The sequence below is a fragment of the Xiphophorus maculatus genome, chromosome 14, assembly GCF_002775205.1.
Source record: "Xiphophorus maculatus strain JP 163 A chromosome 14, X_maculatus-5.0-male, whole genome shotgun sequence".
Classification (NCBI taxonomy): domain Eukaryota; kingdom Metazoa; phylum Chordata; class Actinopteri; order Cyprinodontiformes; family Poeciliidae; genus Xiphophorus; species Xiphophorus maculatus.
In genome coordinates this window covers 20,085,637-20,109,204 of record NC_036456.1, presented here as the reverse complement: position 1 = coordinate 20,109,204, position 23,568 = coordinate 20,085,637, and the positions used below count along the sequence as shown (strand labels likewise).

The 23,568-nt window shown below is 36.8% G+C and overlaps 2 protein-coding genes across 2 annotated transcripts; both read right to left on the bottom strand.

Moving 5' to 3' along the window:
* Positions 1–2,029: 2,029 nt before the first annotated feature.
* Positions 2,030–6,593, bottom strand: LOC111611090. The gene has a single exon (XM_023346719.1). The coding sequence runs from the start codon at positions 6,591–6,593 to the stop codon at positions 2,082–2,084; it is 4,512 nt and encodes a 1,503-aa protein (XP_023202487.1). The 3' UTR covers positions 2,030–2,081.
* Positions 6,594–6,712: 119 nt separating this feature from the next.
* LOC111611089 lies at positions 6,713–15,703 on the bottom strand. The gene is made up of 14 exons (XM_023346718.1): positions 15,685–15,703; positions 13,816–13,924; positions 13,580–13,683; positions 13,231–13,503; positions 12,934–13,027; positions 12,783–12,850; positions 12,463–12,687; positions 12,301–12,366; positions 12,088–12,219; positions 11,936–11,998; positions 11,811–11,849; positions 11,548–11,667; positions 8,563–10,685; positions 6,713–6,731 (listed from the first exon to the last, which is right to left on the bottom strand). The coding sequence occupies exons 2-14, from the start codon at positions 13,922–13,924 to the stop codon at positions 6,713–6,715; spliced, it is 3,435 nt and encodes a 1,144-aa protein (XP_023202486.1). The 5' UTR covers positions 15,685–15,703.
* Between the last annotated feature and the right edge of the window lie 7,865 nt (positions 15,704–23,568).

The following is a 23,568-nucleotide window of genomic DNA, read 5'->3' as shown; positions in this document are numbered from 1 at the left end:
CAATGTTGAATTAAAGAGGAAAAAATTAAATAATTTGTAATTCTAACACAAAAACTGACAGAGACACCAAACTTTCAGTTATTGATCATTATCTTGTGTCCAATAATATCCAATGGTTAAATGATGACATCACGTAGGCCACGCCCCCTGAGAACAGGAAGTGTCATGTTTTACTGTGAACGGTCGCTATCTTAGCCCTTTGACCTCATCAACATGAAACTGTGTCCAGAGACAGAAGACATGTTGGCGTGTTGTGGATTCAAGCCCTCACCGGCTGCGATGAAGCAGCTGTGTGTGGCGGCGTGGCGAAGTGACCTGTAACGCCGATGCCATACGTTTGCTTCTAGATTCCACAGGTTTTGACGAAGCTGCACCAAACTTGGCCTGAGTGTTCCTGGTGGGATGCCTGACAATGCTATATCATCATATTATGACGTGATCTAAGCCCCGCCCCCTCAGAACAAATGAGAGATCTTCTGTGTAATTAGACATTAAACAGTCCATCTCCGTCATTTGTAGGGCAATCCTGCTCTCTGGTGTCAAATTACTGAAATAGTTTCATTATTTCATCTATTTCATTACAAATGAAATAGATCAACTGTTTCATGCAATCATGACTGCTGCTTTTCTGCATGTTTCAGGCTTCTACAACAAGAAAACCCACGTCATACAAACTGTTTAATTTATGATAATTTACACTTAACCTATTTCATAAGTGATTACACTACTACTACTACTACTAATAATAATAATGTTAATAGCAGGTTAAAGATGACAGAATAAATCCAGAATTGGACACTACATTGCAACTTTGTATGATTTTACATAAAAATCTTTACTCAAATGTTTTTTCAATTAATTCATTTTAAAACTACCAAATTTCAGTGAGAAATGTAAATGCAATTTCACAGCACTTTCAGTCTGTTACGACTGGCTCAAAGTCATAAGAAAACAGGAGACAATGCAGTGGTAAAATTGCATAAAAAGGAATATTTATTAACAAAAACAACAATGGATTGTGGATGTCAGTATCAGTGATGTAATGCTAATGCTTGGATGTGTTGTATGAGTGCATATGGAACAGTTGAAGTGCAAAAACAAAGACAAACTCAAATGTGCAAAAGGAGAGGAGGTGAGGCCTGGCAACAAAACCCCACAAGCATCTAGCGGCAGAGTGGACGCCGAAGGCGACCCAGAAGGTGGAGATAGCCAGGTTCAAATACTCTGCGCTCCAAATCAAAGGATCAGCAACACCTGCAAAGGAGAGGAGCACAAAGACAGCAAAAAGCAAAACCCATAGCCCAGCCCTTAATGCTCAGAGCTGTAAAAAGCCTTTTTCTGAGCTCATACATCACACAAGAATCATAATACTGCTATGCATAGATTCAGTTCATAATCATAGTAACTTTAAAATGTTACCACTACCGGAGGTTTAATGCTTCTAAACTTTTACCTTGAATTGCCAGCACAATCAAAAGGGCGGTCCAAGGACTTGAACCTTGTCCAACATGTGGAGTTCCAAAACGACTGCCTTTGCTTTTTTTTGTGCTATGTTACAAGGTAAAGCAAAACCTGCATTAAGAACAGCTTCAAAGATTTAACAACATACATTTTAATCATTATTCAAATTCAAAAATACTTTATTGATCCCAAAGGGAAACTAGATAATATGAATACAAATAAATATTGCAATTGCTAAAGTGTTACTTTTACATTATTACTTTTGGGTGTGTATCCACCAGTTTAACTATCAAACTTTCATAAAAGCTGTCTTAATGCAAGAAACGAAACCCCTAAATACATGACTAAATATCAATGAACTTTAAACAACTAAAAAGGTTTTGTTAACTTTTCATATAAAGCTGCAATAACAGCTGCTAAGATACTTTTGATTAAATTGGAATACTAATGTTTACACTATAAAGTGATTTTATTCAGATTTTATTTTTAAAAAATTTCTTGTCTTAAAGATTTCAATTAATTTTGATGAAGAAAGCAAAACCTTTTTTTTTATGTTCATAATGTCACATGATTGCAACAGCTTAAAACCACACATTACACCCTCATGATTACTAAAATGATTACAAGGTAAAACCACACATTATACCCTCATGATCACTAAAATATGTAGGCACAACTACTGCCTCCACTTTATATGTCTTTGATTTAACATAAACATGATCTATCAAAGTATCTTTTTCAGTGGTTGCTTCTACAACCATTTGGAGGTATCCTTTATCACAAACAAATTTTGTGATACTTGATGACTTCAAAATATCGTCATTAAAATCTCCAATCAGTGCAATTGTGTCACTTTGTTTCTCAAGCCAATCAAGTAACTGACCTAAATTATTTTTAAATAGTGACAGAGGGTATAGTGGCGGTCGGTAAATTACCCCAAGCACCATGTTAAAACTACAAAACCGATACACTAAACATTCCAAATTCAGATCTGGTTGCTGTAGGATTTCAAATTCTACATTGTCTGCACAATAGATGCCAACACCACCATGTTGTTGGTCTTGCAACGCAATCAGTTCCGGATGCCTACTAGTATATGACAAACATCGTGGACGGTTAGTGAAGCTGTAACCATCTATCTTTACTGTATCCGTGTGGGTTGAAGACACCCATGTTTCTGTTATGGCTATGCATTTTGGTTTCCAATGTTCTGTATAACAGGCCAAATCTTTTACATGCCGATTCAAACTTTGCACATTCATTAGGAATACAGTAAAAATAGATGTGTTAAATCTATCCAACTGAATTGGTCCACTTAAAAGATGTGTCATATTCTCTAGTGCAAGCAAAATGTCATCCTTACAATATATCTTTTTTTCATTAAAATCTTGAATTGTCAATCCTAAAATATTTCGTACACGACTTATAGCCACATAAGCTTGTCCCGGTGCAAATATTTTACTAAAAGAAACAACAGCTTCGTCAACAGTTAGTCCTTGAACTTTGTGTACTGTACATGCCCATGCCAACCTGAGTGGAAATTGTCGCCGCATGCCACCTTTAACGGTGGCTCTCTCCTCCTCAGGTCCAATAGCTGTGGATCCAGCCAAATCTGATGATGCATAGTGGCAGCTCTTCCTCTTCTGCATGCCTACACGATCATCATCAAATTTAACATAGACCACTTTAGGAAACTTGTCCTTTTCTGGTATTAATATTTCTGTAACAGTACCACAAACACCATTAACCAAACCGTCGCTAACGTCAACATTTTTACACAACATAACACGCGCTCCTTTACCCAATAACAACACTTCCGATAAGCAAGTATTTGAAGCTTTCGCATGATTTCCTTCCAACAACCTCAATTTTCCTGTTTTCTTATCATTGACATAGTCCTGTGCCCCAATGCTAACAAATTCAGGACAAGTCTCATATAATCGATGAATATTGTGCTCATTTACTTGTTTATTGGTCGCAAATATGTGCAAGGCTGAGCTAACCTCACCTGTTTCACAACGTTTTAAAATCTGTAAATCATCAGCCAATATCGGTGTGCCTTTGGAGCGAGTTCTCATCCTGTTTAGCAGTTGAGAAAACACAGCATCTTTTTGTCTAACTATTTCAGTTAACTCTACAATTTTAAATAAATCTAACCATATATTTGTGGCAACACCATCAGAATAAAGTGGTTTACCTTTCACAGGTGGAAGCTGGTACATATCACCGACTACAATTATACTAATATTCCCATATGATTTTACGGTTTGTTTTATCTGACGCAATCGACCATGAACATACGATAAGAGATTGTGATCAACCATCGATATTTCATCTATAATAAGAAGCTGGAGATCACAATATTTGGCACGCAACGAATTTAATTTCTCTTCACTCAAAGGAGTATACGGTAGGCGTACATCCTTTCCAATAGAAAATGTGGTGTGGATTGTTGTTGCTTCTAAATTGTATGCGGCAATGCCGGTGGGAGCTGTCAGTAACGCGCATGTGTTGTCAGGAGACTGACACACAGTGGATAATAACCGTTTGGATTCATATTCAATTGCCTTGATTAAATGACTTTTTCCTGTGCCAGCACCACCTGTAATAAAAATATGCAGTGGCTCAGGATTTTTTCCATTAACTTTGGCTAGACACCACTGCCTGATTTGATAAAAAACAGAGAACTGTTTTTCATTCAAAGATCTAATTAATGCAAGGCCTTCAGTTCTAGTAATTTTTCTTTTCTCAAATACTGAAAATTCTTTAAACTGCAAACTTAAATCAGGGATTTGTTCCGGGTCACTGTTTTCTATTTGTCTTTCTTTTTGTAATTCCACACACTCCAATCGTTCCAATTCAACCTCAGGACACAATTCAGCCCATGCATCTTCCAGCATTACATCACCGGTAACATTGTCCACAGCCTCAAAATGATCAGATTCCACCTCAAATTCACTCCTATTTAAATCTACAACAGACTTTACTGAATGCCTTGTTCCATCAACAAAACTAATCACACCAGTTTGATAAAAGTCACCAAAGGTTTCACAATGTGCAGGTTTCAGTTCACTATCAAAGCGATAAGGCAGAAATAGCTGCATTATGCTCTGATAAAACCTTTCTGGCTCTTTTGTTTCAGAGAAACGCGCATAACGAACAACTGCTGGTTTTGTCCGAGTTCTTTTCACAACAAATCCAAAATCCTTATTCAATTTTACTGGATTTCTACACTTCTCATTTTTGGACAAAACGCGATACTCTGAAGCAAACTTAGCCAGGCACATATCAGGAAACACATCATCATTCGGCCTGTTCTTATAGCGGTCAACTATACCAGTCATCCACATGTCTTCTGGGGTAAGATCCTGTAATGTAGCTTTTTGTTTCAAAACAGAAATGGGTAAACTCATTTTCACAATATTATCACCTGTTGGAATAAAAACAACTTTCCGAGAACACTCCTTTAAATGCATGTTGGTGAGTCTATACACTGCTTCCTGAGCAGAAACATCACGATTATGCAAATAGACACTACCAAGTCTCTTTAAAGCCTCTTTAGCACTAACATTACCTTCTTTCGCTGCTTCTCTTTGTGCATTTCCTAGAAGAAGACCAATTTCACGTTCACTTTTTGACATATAAGATACAATATAAACACAACATGCATATGCATCAACACAATACTGGATATCAATATTTGCATCCCAAGCTTTTAACAGCGGTCTACTATATTGATTAATCCAGATTTCATTAATTTGCCTTTTCAACACCACATGTGTATTCCTACTAAATCGTTTATATGCCGTTTCAAATACATCTTGATTCATGCACAAGCCTTCAAACAATTCTTCCACAGTATTATATGGACAGTTCTCAACTGAAATGGCATTCTTTATCTTTGTTAAAATATTGCTTGCTACATCGCTGTCCATTTGTTCTGGACGCGTCTTATTCTTACCAAGACATTCACAATCTGCACTACCATCAGTTTTATCCAAATTGCATTTACAAGTCTTGACCGGATCTTGATATTTTTCACCACGACATATAAATGTGCGACACGACACAGGCCTAGGGAAATTAAAACGACACACAGTTTTTTTCTTTTTACAAGTTTTTGAATGTCGTTTTGAATGCTGTTGTACAGATGTAACTACTTCAGACAACGAATCTTCTTCGGGTGGAATTTCACATGTCACATACTTATCAATAAATGTAATAACCTCTTCATCTGTGTTCTTGTCCAAAATTGGAGCACCAGAAATCCAAAAAAGGCAATGGCAATGAGGAGAGCCACGCTGCTGAAATTCTACACGATAATAGTAGTCTTCAATTTTTCCAATCGGATGAGCAGGAGACATGAGGACTTCTCTTACAAAAACATGCCATCTAAAATCAAACATTCTAGCAGCAGTAACAGGGTTTCGACGCAACAATTCACACTTCTCTGCCCATTGCAACTGCTCCAAAGTCTGCGTTCGCCCTTCCTGCTTTAAGATGCTATAAAGCAGATTAGTCCATCTCATATCTGCAGACGAAAAAGAAGCAAACCATGTGGGTTTCCCCAACATTCTAACACAAGCTAGCAAGTCGCGTTGAGCCGTCTGCCAGAAAGCTGGTGTGCCTCGAATAGGTTTCAAGAAACGATAGCCATCATCAAACTCCAACAACTTACTTATGGACTGTTCATCCCTTAAAACCTCACTCATATTTTGAGGTGTACGACTTGTACCTTTACGTAAAGCTATTGAAACTTTAGAGACAACCTGCTCCAGTTCTGACATGTACTGTGCAAAGAAAATATATTCCACATTACGTGCAAATCTACCATCAGCATGAAGAAGTCTGTTATTAAAATAACGACTCAAAGTCAAACGATACTGCCGCTTTTCATGGTATGTGTTAAAACCCGATGGGAACAATACAGGGAAACATTTTGCTTCGTTGGTACAATCAGAAAGCAGTTTTATAGGATTATTATTTTCCCCCGGCGCTAAATTCAACACATTGTCAACATAAAGATCCAACGCTTCTTGTCCTATATCTACCGGCATAAGACAAGTGTCCTGGAACATGCAGTGTTGCTGCCTGTCATGTAAAAGGTCATCATCATTTTCATCTATGGACATGTCCCCATTTTCTTCATTAACATCATTATTGTTTAAAGCAGAATTATTACCTTCCTGAGAAAACTCATTGATCCAAGATTCATTGAACTCTACATTTTTATAATGAAAGTTACAATGTTTCAAGTACCAAAGAGCTTCCTGGACATGCATTGAGTCAACATACTGATAATCATAATGACCTTTGTATGTCAATTTACGTTTTAACTTAACAGGTAACAAAGACCCTTCCATATTACTACGCGGTAGCATACTGCAGGTTTCAGCAACATTTGCAGGGATGCAAGTAACGGGACCATGCACTCCATTTTGTCCACCTTTGGGCAAAGCCAACATTTTCATAAACGGTATATGCAAAGCTATTAAATGTTGCTCCAACGTATTCAAGCATGCCAACTGAGGGGGGATGTCATCAACAGTCAAATTATTGCATGAACTTTCTGGGGGCATTTCACCTTTGCTAATTTTGTAATGACAACAGTAACAGATATACAACTTATTTCGACAGGCTTTGAGATTGCATGGTGAAATGCACGCATTGTTACAAATATGCACATAATCATCACTTATACATTTATCTGCGATTAAAGACATTTCTTTTGTTTTCCTGTAGGAATCTTTGCGACAATTTAACACCTGATGTTTGAATAATAACCGAAAGCACACACAACACACAAAATTGGGCCCCTCTTTTACTTTGTCCAGAAATTGCGCAACAACAAAATCAAACTCCTTTGACTTTATTTTAATCTCCCGTCTTTTTAGCTCTACATTTGATATTTTGTGGATCTTATGTTGTGGATTAAGGTATTGCTTTCTACTTAAGTGTTTAACTTTTTCTCTGTGAGATATGTCTTCATGATATTTCACAAAGCTAATTTGCTTAAGTTTTTCGCGATAAGATTTGTCTTTATATTTTGTAATGCTAATTTGCTTAAGTTTTTCGCGATAAGATTTGTTTTCTTTATATTTATCAATGTACATTTGATTAAGTTTTTTGCGATGAGATTCGTGTTTGTGGTATTTAGCAATGCTAATTTGCCTAAGCTTTTTCTGGTAAGTCTCATCTTCACGATATTTATTTGTAATCCAATTTTTTTTTTGTTCCTTGTATGGCAAATTTCTCTCATACGCATTTCTTTTATTAGATTTAAATTTTTGCCTATATTCCATTTCAGTTCTATATTTAATGGTTTTTCTCTGATTCTTTTTTTGTCTTAAATACTTAGAAAAACTGTCATTTGCTTCACTGCTTAAAACAGTTTGCTTTGCATTTTTCTGGATTTGTGGAGATCTTGTACGCATGTTTTGTTTCTTTAACGAAACATTTTCTTCACAAAGTTCAAAGCAAGAGTCTTTATCACCTTGCTTTGCACAAATAACGACGTCAAAATGCTCATCACAATTCTGCACATATATTGCTTCATTGGTCAAATGACTACTATTTGAATTATATTTGGTCCACTGTGTGCCATTAAATACATATATATCCAGTCCTAACATATTGGCGGCAGATTTAAACTCAATTTCTGTAGCACAGTGACCCACGTACTTCATCTGTGACTGGTTAACATATTCTGTCACAGAAGCAAAATCTTTTTCCAAAAGTTTTTCGCATTCTTCTGTATTATTGGTCATGTGTGAAGTAACAGCGAGTCTAATTTTACGGTGATTTTTCTCAGAACCACTAAGTGCATAGGCTACAGCTCTGAAAAAACTGTTACCATCATTTATAATATTTTTAGTCTTACACACATTTCCCAAAGGCCCACGCAATATTACTTTTTGAAAATTATGTCCTTCAAAGTCTATTTTTAAATTCTTACACAGAGTTTTAGCATTAAGTTCAGACATGGGAGTAAATAGCAAAGTATTTTGGTTATCTTGTAAAATACCGACGCACTCGACTTCAATGGAAGTCTCAGTTTTCACCGTCTTTATACACGCAATATTTTGTTCTGCTGTAACTTGCCGAGTTTTATATTCCCCAGAAAGATCGCTATTCATGCAATAACCATAACATGTTTGTGACCGAGGCTGTTTCACACAAGTAACCGTCTCATAATGATTACCGCTAATATTTTGCAAATAAAGAGCATGATTGGACAAACTACTCAAAGAACTGTATTCAAGCCATTTATCGTCACAAAATGTGAAAATGTTAACACCAAAATAATCAGCTGAAGCCTTAATTTCTACTTCAGTTGCCCAACTGCCAACATATTGCATTCTTGAAACAGCAATATATTGTGATATGGAGGAATACTCACTTCTTAAAATACTATCATATGTGTGAGAATTCCTTTGTAACTGTTTAACAACAGCAAGCCTAATTTTGCGATGATTTTTCTGGGTACCACTGATGGCTTGACTAAGTGCTCTGAAAAAGCAGTTTCCATCTCCAACAATTTTTTCCGTCAGACAAGGCACACCCAGTTCCCCGACCACACAAGATACAGAATTTGCCCGTTGATACTCCACATTCAACTTTCCACACAGTGACCGCGCAATCTCTTCAGAGACAGGGTTAAAATACAATACCTTACTTTGGACACCAGTAACAACTACATCATCATCCATGTCTGACATGTCAAGTTGGGATGAATGTTCTCCACAAGAATCGTCCTGCATGTCAACACCTGTAAAGGTGTGATCAAAAACACCACTGCTGCTCCCTGGAACAGCAGCTACATGTTCAGATGCAATTTTACTTGAGCCTGTCTGAACAATATCAACTCCACTGATCTCAAATAATTTGGGAGTGACATTCAGTTGACCAGAAAACCTTTCAATGTACACAAAAACATCATCAAGAGTGTTGAAGTAAAGGACAACACTCTTTCCAGTTGCATGTACCATGCCGTCGGTGTTACGTGCATGAGAGTCCACAACAGCATAACGTCCATTAGAACTAATAAGGGCACAAGTACTGCCACTTATTGTAATAAAGTTGGTTTCATATTTTGCACACATCTTACTGAGTCCATCCCAAAGACTAGTGTGCACACCTGATTCAAGAAGATCTGGATCCAGTGTATCAATAGCTCCAGCAACATAGTCCCCATAAGCATACTCAAAACTTTGCCCATCAACATGCATCTTTTTAGGCAAGTCTGGAACAGAGAGAAGCTGACTTCCACCACTGATTAAATTGTTGTCACGCAAAAATGTATATAGCTGATCACCCAAAACAACTACATCATCCAATATGTCAGCATTCCATGAAAAAACGCTGTCCAGTGTGTGCTTTGTTAAAGCAACAGCACTTATGGCTGTACACTGAACCCCGGCATATTTAAACTTAACATCACCCTGATGAAACGATCCACTGAGTGATGCGACATGGCTACTTGCACTATGGCATGCATCTGTAGCCTGTCTGTCAGCAGTAACTGCTGCACATGTCTCCACATTACTGTACATCTCTTGTACAGAAATAGCAAAGATTCCGTACTCGGTCGCATTTAATGATTCCCTGAGGTTAAGAAGGTGAATCATTAAATCATTTAAACACGTGTTAAACACGACTACCGACGTACCGAACTGAGATGCCAACCCCTGTGAATTCCGTGTTCCAAAGTCCACGACGACAAAGTAGAGTCCATGCTGGATTATCAAGCTAGTTGCACCATGAAGACTAAAGATACACATTCCATCTCTCAACAAGTACTTATTTAATATTTCATACAGTTCCTCTTCCTGCTCAAAACCAAATGTCCCAAACACAATGTTTCCAGTTACTACTTTCCACTTTCGACCAAAAATAGTCAGATCTTCAACCAGCTTGCACAACTCCGGCTTTGGACCTCTGTTTGGTCTCTCTCGAGCAACATATTCCGCCAACTTCCGACCTTCTACACCGACTTCATCTACATCTGACGTCTTCCAGGTACAGACGGGAGAAATGTGGTGTTTTATTGCTGCTACAACACTACATGACATTATGGTATCAGAGCTAGAGTGATTAGTACCAAAAAATGTCCCTGCAACAAGAGACGGTGGCAGCCCCGTTGAACACCTGCAAGGAACGGGGTTAACAGCCTGACCTTTGGGTGATGTTTGCGTGCGCTGGAAGTCGGCCACGTCCTCAGTCGTCTAGAGTGAAAATATGAAAACCATGACATTTGTACATCCTCATTTGGTAATGACTTTTCCTTAAATATACTATCATTAGCATAATTGCAACTAACAATTATTTCAATCAAATTAAAAAAAGAAAATATCCACATTGTGCTAATGTTTCATTCCAGTCTGTTTTATACAATATATATGTAAACCAAATAAGAAATTATTTAAGACTATTGTAGTGAAATTCCACAATAATATGGATGGGTTTTAGCGCAGTCTAATGGTTACCTACAAATGTTACAGGAAACGTGAAATTGCCCTCAGTCTAACTCTGCTGTAATAAATCACACAGTCCCATTCTCTTCCCAAAACGTTATTATAAAGTATATTACAAAGCTTACAGAGAAATTATTGTTTAATTTTAAATGGAAAAAATGTTTTCAATACAATTTCTCCTAAATTACTCTTTTAAATCTTTTGACTTTATAGCAAATGGCCTTTTTTGACCCAAAATAGTCCAGTTCATGATTACTAAATTAGTTAATTACTTCAGAAATTGATTCATTGTGAGCAATCTAATTAATTGCTTGAGCCTCAATTGTTACTTTTAGTCCAATATGTCCTGAAAAAGACATCCATCCATCCTCTTCCGCTTATCTGGGGTTGGGCATAGCAGCTTCAGAAGGGAGACCTTGAAAAATATCTACATTTAACGTTTCAATCTCTCCTGACTGCAAATTGATTCCTTTTTATGCACAACAGATTTATTACATAAGCCAATGACAATAATTTGGAAGAGAAAATCTGATTTCTGTTATGAAAATTGTAGAATGAAAGGAACAACACTCAGACAACATTTTTTATTAATACACACTGAAGGAGACATTACCCCCTGGCCAGAAGGAACCTCCAAGCGACAGGCAGGTCCCGAAGCAGGAGAGTCAGACGCCACAGGAGGACAAGCAGGACGAGCATCAGACACCAGCAACCTGGGCAGCTTAAGCACAACCTACAAATAAATGACACAAAAACATAACAATAAGCTGATTTTGCACAAGATCAACAAAGATACAATGTCAAATGTTTTCAATAAAACACTTGACACTGTTCAACATTCATTACACTTTTAACTTTAATGTGCAAAACACTTACAGTGTTAGTAGCAGGAGTTACACAAGATACAGGAGAAACCTAAAGGAGAAACGAAGAAAAGAACAGTTAAATAACATAAAATCATCTGAACTAAAAATAATTAATTAGGTTATGCTTTTACAAACTTTCTGTCTCGTGCGCCTAGACTTTGAGACAGCTGGTTTTTTTTGATGTTCCACAGGCTTTGTCTGTAATATCGCAAACAACATTGCAGATTCATGTTATATATAAAAGCAAATAATGACACTGTTAATAGTTGCAGCATTCTGTTAATTACCTCGGTGCCTGTGCGAACATCTGGAACGGCCGATGGAGAGACTGTTTCCATGGCCACCAAGATAGCGGGTGAGAAACGGACAGGATTGGACGGGATGGCACACTCCGATAAAGCCACAGGAGTGTCGTCCCGCTATAAGACCAACATATTAATTATTAAGATACCAGTGACATTGAAAATTACATCTTATACAGAGCTGCAAGCTTCACGCACCTGGTGATGAACCACTCTTTTCTTGGGTGAATCAGACAAACAGTCGGATTCTCCCGAGAGGTTCCTCTGCAAAGGTAGATGACATATAAGATTTTTGGGATGACTAGCAATAGTTAAACAAACATCTTTCTTCCACTGCAAGCAAAAATAAAAAACTCATACCTTCCTGCCGGATCTCACGAGCGTCCATTCGGTAGGGAGAGGAGAAGAAGGACGAGAACGTTCCTGTCCCTTAACTACCACACGGGGCGCAAACCTCGGTTTGTAAGGAGGAGTTGCCGGACTTTGCACCAGTGGCTTTGGTGCTGACAACTCCAGGAACTGATAGGAAAACATCCAAATCAGTTCTTTGAGGATATGCATCCCGTGGTCATCGCTCAAGTGGATCTGCACATATTAACAGTAATCATTAGAGATAAAATTAATATTTCATATAAATTCAAAATTTTTCCTCACTGTGTTTAAAATTAACATTTACTCACGCCATCAGGACACCACAGATGGCGACGGCCCAGAGGAAAGTTGTCAGCGATTGGATAGTACCGAATCCCTAAAAACATCATGATAAAATGAAAAGAAATTTTCAAACATTCACCAAAAAAAGAACATAATGAGAAATATTTTAATACGTACCTAGCTTTGCCGACCTGCGGTGGAATTCCTGCTGGAACCACTCCTGCTTCTCTCTGGACTCAGTCAGGCGGGGGACGAAGCCGGTACAAAAAACCTACAAAAATAACATATTTAGACATTTATATTGCCCATGAACCTATTAAGAAATTGATATTTATGTGTTTCTCCATCCCAGTCCTCAGTGACCATTGCTCTGCATGCTTTAGATGTGTCTCTGAAGGCAAATACCTAAAACATGCAGGGCAGCACTCTGTGAACCAGCATGAAGAACCACTTTAAATCAACCATTGTTATTACCTTAGGCCAACGAGAACAGACAGCCAATAGGTACCGCTCAAATTCCTGTCCGGCTTCTTCTGGGTGACGACTGGCCGTAAGGTTGTTTGATGGAGCCATGACGCAGACAGCGTCAGGCTCTCGAGGTACGACGGCATTCAACACCTCGAGACGCAGGTCGGCTGCGTGAGCACCAGGAGTCGAAATAAATCCAAACTGCAAGCAGCCGCTTGCCATCTCAACAATGCCGTCCACCAAAGAGCGCAAGTGGGACGCACCAATCAGAAGAACAAACTAAAATAGAAAAAACACAGCAAGATAAGATTTATGCCTACATATTCTATTTGAAATCATTGCTCATTTTACTTACTTTCTTATTGGGCAATCCCTCTGGAACGACCAGCTTGTGACAGTGATTAGTCACTTCACTAACTGGCCATTTTCGCACAGCGTGCCGCACGCCTGTGCCACGCTCTAAAAAATAACAAAAATCCAAAAAGAAATACAAATTATTTAAAGAAATATGCACTATGCACTCTGGATATTTCATTTGACATAGAAATATGACATAAAATTTAAAGAAATGTTATTAAATTTAACACTGACGTGGTTCAAAGTCGCTGGAGGCCTTGGGTATCCCAACTCGTTCGAGCCGGACTGCCTCTACTCTCCTTTTTGCAGCTTCCGATCGACGATGGGACTTTCCTCGAGGCATCTACATTTTGACATGAAATAATTCAGTACTATGAATATTGATAATTACAACAATATAAATATTAAACAGTTATATATATACATACATACAATCAAGACTCAATGCACAGCTTCAGTAATTATAACTAAAACCTGCGACCAGGCTTAATCATAAAATATTAATCAGTAATCTGATGTGCAAAATGTAATGTGTTGACTGTGTGTACTATTACATTGCAATTTTGTGTTTTAATGATGCAAAACACTTTCAAATGCCTTGTTGCTAAAAGGCACTTTACAAATAAAATGTGTTATATATATATATATATATATATATATATAATATACAGTGAACCATCGTTTTTCACAGTTGTTGCATTGTGAAAAGAACCCATGATATGCGAAATCCGTGGAGTAGTTACCTTTATTTTTTTTAAATTATTATGTAGAATAATTAAAGACCCTACATTGAAACCAACAAACAAAACCTGTTTTCAGGCCCATTTTACAACAAATATAACGCTTTCTTAAAAATAACTACAGTAAAATAATAATTTTAATCATCAATACAAAGTACAGTAATACAAATTGTGACTCATGTATTTCACTGTGCCTCTGACTGTGACGCTGCGAGTTGAATCCGCTCTCTAGTGTCTTTTTCTTCTGAAGTCTGTGGTGCAGGTGTGTTTTTTCGATAGAAGAACATACTTATCAATAGTTGTCGCTCTTTTTTTTCTTCTGGGCAAAAACATTCATAATAATTTGCCAAGCTGTATTACGTATATTTAAATACTGTAACGTTATTGGCGCGCAGGTAGAGAAGAAGCGCGGAGATTGTTTAGCAAATCAGGACACAGTACACAATGAACTGTTAAAAAAAAACTGCTCAAAAAAAACCGCTAAGCAGACACAGCGAGGCATGGCAGGACAAAAAAAAACACAAAGACGGGGAAAACGATCGGCTCTGGCACTTGCAGAGCACAAGCACAACGACAGGGAGGCGGAGAGACAGCGATATACTGTAGAAAAAAACCCGGCTCCCAAATAGGATCCTAAAACGGCTCCCATTGTGGAGCCGGTTCCAATCGTTCACTTCAAAGAGCCGGCTCTTAGAGCCGGATCGTTCGCGACCGACACATCACTAGCGGGTTCACTGTATAAGCACCAATGAAATCTGTGATTATAAGTGAATAAGCAGCTGTTGTCTTTTAGGTGTGCCTTTTTCTAATTGAGGAAAATAACATTAAACACAACTATATACTCTCCGTCTTCTTTTAATTTAGACATTTTGTAAAAATCAAACAGCCGTAAAACATAGCAGTTAACAGCCTGAACACTGCACGATAGCTACAACACGAGGTACGAGCATGAGCTACGAGCACGAGCACGAGCACGAGCTACGTGCTAACAGCAGGAGGACGGAGAGACAGCCTGAATCTCTATGAAGCACTACAGGCCCCACAGAGAGTACAGAAACGATTCAGAATGAGGGAAAAAAGCTATTTATATATATAAAAAATACTTAACTCTTGATTAAAATTAGAAACTTGAAATTTTAACGCGCCTCTTTGGCTGCAGCGCGCTGCCGACACAGATCTTGACAAGTCAACAACTTTGCTCAAGCCCCACGTAACCGACGATTAGCAACGGTTCTACGCTTATATTTATTAACATCAGTAGCGGATATTACTGAAGTGCATGCAATAGTTTATATTATGTACAGCGCTGTATTTTAACAAACTGACATTCATCACATCTTTATTAAAATATGCAAAATCTTACCTCGACGGAAAAAGCTTCAAAGCAATCACAAAGACTCCTGTTTGAAACTGGCGAGGATTTTATGAAACTCTCACTGAGAACTTCACTAAATCGGGGTCTGTAAAAGACTAATTCAAAAATCAGCGTGCAGAAGGCTAGAGAGGTCAACCAACCAATCAGATTCTTCTTCTTCTTCTTCTTCTTTTCTATTATGGCGGATCACAAGCAACTTTAAGGTGCATACCGCCACCTACTGTACATGAGTGTGTAGCAGCATTACTTCACATCTATTAAATTCTATTTTTTAATTTTGTATTCTTAAGATAAATAAACAATGCTTTCCTTAATTTGTGAATATCTGTTATGTTTCCTTCATTTCCTAATATACCTTTAAGATTCCATTCATGCCCCATATTTCTAACTATTCTCTTTAATTCTTCCCTTTCAAGTTCATATGACTTACAGTTCATCAATATGTGTTCTACATTTTCTTTCTCTCCACATCTCTCACATTTATCATTATTTTTCCTCCCTATTGTATAAAGCATGTCATTTAAGTAGGTATGACCTACTCTTAATCTACTAATTATTATTTCTTCTCTTCTGTTTCTTTCATTAATGCTTCGAGTTCGAACTGACTTTTGTACTTCATATAATCTTCTTCCTTTCTTATCTTCATTCCACATTTCTTGCCATTTCTCCATTTCTTTACTTTTAATAAGTGATTTCCCTTCCCCTTTTCCAAAAGGAATTGAAATTGTTATTTCCCCCTCTAAAGCCCTTTTAGCTAATTTATCTGCCTTTTCATTGCCTTTTACTCCTTCATGTGCTGGCACCCAACAAAACCAAACATCAATGCCACCCCTATATAATCTAAATAAAATATGATGAATTTCTAATATAAAATCTTTTCTATCGTTTCCTTCTCCCTTAATACTTTCTACTACTGCTTTGGAATCTGTGCACACCACCACCCTGTCTGGTCGGACCTCCTCAACCCATTGCAAGCTTAATATAACTGCCACCATTTCTGCTGTAAAAACCGACAAATGATCTGATATTCTTTTAGAAATACATTTTTTAAACTCTGATATATATATTCCTATTCCCACATATCCTTTTAGATTCTTAGATCCATCTGTATAAATTTTAAGATAATTGTTATATGTATTTCTTAAATAAATATCAGTCTTGATCCCTATTTCATTTAAATTCCAATCATTTTTCATTGTATTAATTTTCAAATCTACATTAACCTCTGGTATTAACCATGGAGGAATAACGCTAATTGGATTAAAATGAGCTATTTCCTTGTCCTCTAATCCATACATTTTAATCCATTTCCTAACCATCCATCCAAATCCATTACTTTGGAACTTCAAATATTCCCAACAATTCTGTAAAATAATTGAATTCACATTATCATCTTTATTACTTTTAATTTTCATCCAATATGCTAAAGCTAATTTAATTCTCCTCATTTCCAGTGGAGTTTCCCCAGTTTCAATTAAAAGAGCATTAATAGGTGTTGTTTTTACTGCTCCTGTACATATACGTAAAGCCCTACACTGTAATCTGTCTATTTTTTGTAATGATGTTTTAGCTGCTGCTCCATATATTATACTGCCATAATCTATTATTGATCTCATGAGAGCCCTGTATATGCTTAATAAGACTGTCTATCTGCACCCCAATTATTTCCAACCACAGCCTTTAAACTACCTTTTACCCTAAAGGTGCTATATTGTTTTATCATGTTAAAAAAATATAAAATGAATCCATTCACAAAAGTAGAACTATTTTCTTTAATATACAAAAAGTGATAAATGTAACAAATGTGAAAAAAACTTGTGAACTTAAGACAAAAAAAACTTAATTTTCAGCCGTCCAGTTCATTTCCTCACCATCCACCTCCTCCTCCGTTTGGACGGCTGCATCAGTTTTTTCTGAAAGATGTTAGCACAAAAAAAAACAATATCAGAACACATATAGAAATTCCAACTGAATATAGTAAATAACAATCTTCTGATTAACTGTGTTACTAAATAGTGATGAGATGATATCAAGCAAACATGAAAATGTGTGCTCTTGAATTATGGCAATGGACAGTAGCCACACAGGTACACCCACTAGAAGAAAACAAACGCACCCACTACAACACTTACATCTTTGTACAAAAAACAAAAAGAGAATGTTTCGTTGATGAGCAGAGTTCTGCAAGAGCACAAGACCAAAGGTTTCAGTAGAAAATTACACATTTTGAGAAAAAAAAAGACCTGTAATCCTGCTTTGAAATTAAAAATATTGGCTCTCAAGTTGTGGAAGAAAAATCCCCCCAAGAGAAGAGCATAGCAGGAAGAATCTACAGAAAGCTATAAAGCCTAGATGAGCTGCCTCACAGAACATATAGAAAGAAAAACTCTGCCAGGATGAAATATGAAGGGATAGCTACTAGATGCTAACTAGAGAGGGGCAAATATTTATATAATAATTATTTCACGTGTAAATGAGTGAATGAATGTCATTATTTTGTGCAGCTCAATCTTTAGTTTCATATATAAGATTTTTACATTTTTTTAATCCAAAATAAATCTCTTCCTTTTATTGAAAATGCATTTGTAAAAACAAAAACAATGAACCATCCAAGAACCAAAAAATACTTTCTGTATACACTAGAAATAACTCCTGATTTACCATTATATCATATGTTAATTAAGATTAAAATATAAAACAGTAATCAAACCAATAATCCACATGATAAGCATTTGAACTATTTAACACTAAATATACCTACCATCGCCATAAAAGGCTGCACAGCATTGTAATTGCTCAATTTTGCATTGAGCAATGGCCAATTTTTCTTTGGAGGTCTCCAGTTCCTTCTGAACAAACTTCAGTTTATTCTCTGCTGCCCTCAGCAGCCTGCCTCTTCTTTCTAATGTATCCAGGGTTAACTGGAAAGCCCCATGCACGCTCTGTCTTACTTCTTCTCGAGAAGCATTCACATCTGTGCAATGGTACTGTAAGAAAAAAAATTTACTGTTAAACATATTTTAAAATGATAACTAACAATTGACTGAACAACACTATAATAGAACCTATTGAACAACTAATGTGGAGAGTAATTCATGACTCTAAATGGAATAGAGTGATGGATTTCTATTGTAATGTGTTTGGCACACATGAAAAACACATGCTAAGTTTGTCATGTGTGAAAAAGTAAGCATGTCACAAATGTCATGTAACATGTCACACAAATATCATCTACAAAAATGTTTCAAGAATAAGTAAACTGCATTTAATAAGATATTGAAAGATAATTTATTTTTATCCCTTAATTAAAAACTCTAAGATTTAAAACACTTCATCCATTGCCACTGCTAAAACCATAGGTAGACTGCAATTATAATAAAGTGCAGGGAAATCTAGAAAAATTGGACCAGCTAAAATTCTACCACACAAATCGAAAGCAAGTGGATAAAGTAAGACTGTGCTGTCAAGCAACATTGTAATCCATTTAAATTAAACAACAACATAAAAACTATAATACCACAACATTGTGAAAAACTATATATTCCATGAACCAAATATTAATTAAATAACATTCTAAAAATAGAAAGTTCAAACAATTTAGAAATATTTTTTAGTTATCTAAAAGAAATTGAATGACTTTAATATTGCTTTATCAGTTGATATGTCTTCTCTTTAGCTTAACTTTTTATCACAACTCTAACAAATATAAATATTTACATTACTTTTATTGTGTAAAGATAATATTAATGTGAAGGTAATAGCTCAACAGCAATTGTGCACTTATGAATGCCTTGAACAGAAATATTGTAATTATATCTTTATGCAATATCAATAAAGAATTTAACTAATTCACTTCAAATGAAAACAGTCGTACATATAACACATTTATATTAACCACACGAATCCAGTCCGCTCTTTGCTTCCTTACCCTACACCACGACGATTTATAGTTTGTTAATAATTATCAGTAAATTCTCCAGTATTGGCCGGGAAGCTACGGTTTATTTTACCAACCTTTCCAGACGTGTTCCTCCTCTCCATCTTATGTGATTTGCGCACCGGTCTAACGCAAGCTTTGTTCCCGATCTTACATTTATCTCAGCTATGCACTGTCCTTTCCTATAATGGCGGCCGTACCTGCAGCATCCATTTTATATTCGTAGATCACGTGTAACGAATTCAGGCGAGAGTTACGCTATTCTCCAGCCTAAAACTTCAAAGGTATGTTTTTATATCCAAAAAGAATGACCGTTATTTGAACTATTTAACACTAAACAACTTCATAAACAAATTTCCAAACACAATACTTTTTAAAATTACTTACGAACACATATACTTACACATGCGAGCTGTGCTGCATTTTGTATGCCCTTGTCGTCCGAGTGGCTTAGCCTGGGCAGTTTTAATGGGGATACATTCGCCATGTTCTAGAAAGCACAAAATATATATATAATGACTAGTATAAAGATGAAAGACAATAAAAACGTTAGCTTATTATTAAAAGAATACCATAAATTACCTACTTCGTTGAGAAGGACCTCGCTGGAGGAAACAGAAAGGAGCGGGAAACGACCTTTCCGCCAGTCCCATACCTTATTTGGAAATGGGACTATTGCATTGCGGAAATGAAGGGGGCGCTATTTTCATAATCACCTTAAGACGCGGGGTTAAAAGGAACGGAAGAAGAAAGAAAGACGTTTGACAGGTTCTTCCATTGATGTTCGGCACGATCAACAATGCAAAACTCACAAAGTCAACAAAAGGTATTTTTACCTTATTACATTTTTTCACATAGTAAATCAATACGCTTTTCTAGATTAGGTTGAAAATACAATTAACTGCTGTAAACTAGAGAAATTCTTAATTAATAAAGGGCAAGGCTAATTTTAGCATGTAGCATAGCTAGTTATTATCCCGCAGGGCACCATTAGATAAAAATGGAAAAGTAGATAACATGTATAATTAAGAAATGTATTTTATGCTCAAACTGTTTTTTATTTTCATTATACAGATCCACGTATATATTTGCAACATGAACATAAATATTGCTGTTCCCTTTCCTAATACAAGCTACAGAACCATTTAGCACAAACTGCTATGGTTCAACATAACGGTATGTATAACTACACTTGAAAAATATAAAATATTTTTTACATATTTACCAGTTTTCTAGTATTTCTGTTTTATTTTTAAAGGTTAATCTTTTTTAAATATGTTTTCTACACCAATGTTAAATTTCTGGAAAGTCTAATATATTTTATAAACTAACAGCTGCCATTATAGTTGAGTGTAGTACCCAGATGTGATACTCTAATGACGAGTAGCACTACTTCAATATAGTTTTAGTAAGTGTTACAAAGGTTCGGGTGTTTATTACTTTGGACTGAGAGAGGGAGGTGCGCCACCCGGTGGCGAGTTCGTTATTGCACATTCAGCAGCTGCAGAAACATTATAGCTCTGGGAGTGGAGACACGCAGCTGCTGCTTACGGTTTCGGTTGAGGTCGATGTGCGTTCTTGACTTGCTGCAGGTAATTGCTGTTAAATGTATCAAGGCAGTTCATTTAGTAGTTCCGTCTGTATTACATGTTGATGTTATATTCATAAGAGTCGCCGGTTTAATGCCGGGTTAGCCTGTTAGCTATCGGTTGTAGCATTAAATATACGTGTAGTCAGTTTGTGGCCAGCAGATGTCACTGCAGCAACTTGTACGTGATAATGTTTAAGGTGAATTAACGTGTGCTTTATTTCTGTTATGATTTAGACCACATCACCTCACCTCCACATCCACACATCTCCAACTCCAAGCCTATACTACTGCTGTAACAACCAAATAAAGAGAGCTTCACAAACAGGAAATCCCCTCCTCAGTTTGTCCTGATCGACACACAGTGGCGAGTGTAAATATACCACCAGCCTCAAGTTTAGAACGTAGAACCTTCGCTACAGTAAGTAACTGCAATAAACTACACAAGTAAGAGTAACAAAGTATTTGGTGAAATGGCTATTATTAACTATTGTTTTACTGATCATAATGTCCAATGTGATTTTTTATTTTGTTTGTTTTTTTGTTTTTTTCAGATGCCTCTGAATGTTCTTGAAGCTGTTCTCCAGGAGGTGATACCGGCACAGGGAGACTCGGCTTGCGTCACCTTGGCATTGACCTGCAAGTGCTTTGAAGCCGTTGTGTCTGACCCAGTTTTCAGGAAGAAGACTCACTTTGCTTGGCTGGATGGTAAGGACCTTTGACTTTTTTCACCTAAAACATGTGAAATTAGATTTCAACTACATGAAATCGATTTTTCATTAACAGGTGAGATCAACTGGGGCAAATTTTCAAAAACATTCAAGGCAGAAAACCGGATTCCTTTTGCAGTTGTAACGTGTTCTTCCTGCCACCAATAATATAAAGACTGCGGGCTTCACCGGCAATGGAAGACGAGGAGAGTACCCTGGTTACTACTGTGATGGCCGACCTGGACACTGCACTGACTGTCAATACTGAATGCAAGGAGAATATTAGTTGCTTTGCACTGTCTTTCACACATTTCAGTTGTCACACATTGTTAGTTTTTTTTTTGTGACATGCCATTTTAAATCATTTCTGCTAAATAATAGTTGCCTTTTGACTTGTGCAGTCATCCTTTTTAATAATGTGTTCGTTCAATATTATTTACATTTTTGAATGTTCCTTTTCTTGTAGCTCAGTTGATTTGAATTATTTAGTTTTCATAGAAATGGTGCCGTTTCCACACAAAGTTACATTGTGGCTGTAATTTGTTGGAGAGAGTAGAACCAATAAAGTAGTTGTAAATATATTGTAACAGCGTTATTTAACAATAGGATAACCTTGTTTTAAAAATTTTAAATGCAAGCAAAGCTAATAACTTGCAATATTTTATATGTGTAAATACAATGTTTCCTATACATTTTGAACAATGACTGGAATCAATACAAATTTTTTTACAAACCTGACATACAGCCAAGTCGTTTATGTTTTAACAGTAAGAATCAACTTGGGTTTTTTTGTAATAAAGCAAGCACATAAAGAAACATATTGTTCAGATACAAACAAGATTAAACAAGCAAAGCGAAGGTGGAAGGTGTAGTCGGGGTGGAGCTGATGGAAGCTCAGATGAGGAGCAGTTGCACACATCAAGCCGGACTTTATGAAGGGTGGAGGAGATGAACCCGGCGCCGTTAGGCTGGGATGGAGACACATGATCAGGTGATTGGCTGAGCAGGTGAGATGAAGACAGTTATAGTTAGAATTTACACATTGGTTTAATTTATGTAACCAGTGACGTTATTCAAAAAGGTTTTCATATAGAAAAAAGATCATTTTCTCTGGCAGTTACCAGCGCAGTGTCTACTGCCGGGATCTGAGCGCCAAAGATTATTGCTTGTCAAATAAACTTTCTAAAACCTACTTTCTTTCTGTGAGTCTTTCCAGGTTGAAGCTACATTTAAAGTTTTAATTAATCTCTTTTGGTTTTGCAACAATTGGATATTTAAGGTCTTTATTTTATGAATCAATTGCAATTGGTAGAATTGATATGGGATTTCTAACTGGAATAGTGGGACACCAATCAGTTTACTGGTTGAACTGGAGTCCTTAGGCCACGCCCCCTGACAACAGGAAGTCTCATATTTTACTGTGAACATAGCTTCTGCACCAAACTTGGCCTGAGTGATGCTGGTGGGATGCTCGTCGATCTTACGTGATCATATTAAGACGTCATCTAAGCCCCGCCCCCTCACAACAGGAAGTGCTATTTTTTTCCTTGGAAACTTTCATCTATGGCTCTCTTGACCTAATCAAGGTGATTCTGTGTTGGATGACAGATAGGAAGTTGGTCTCGCTTGCTTTAAAG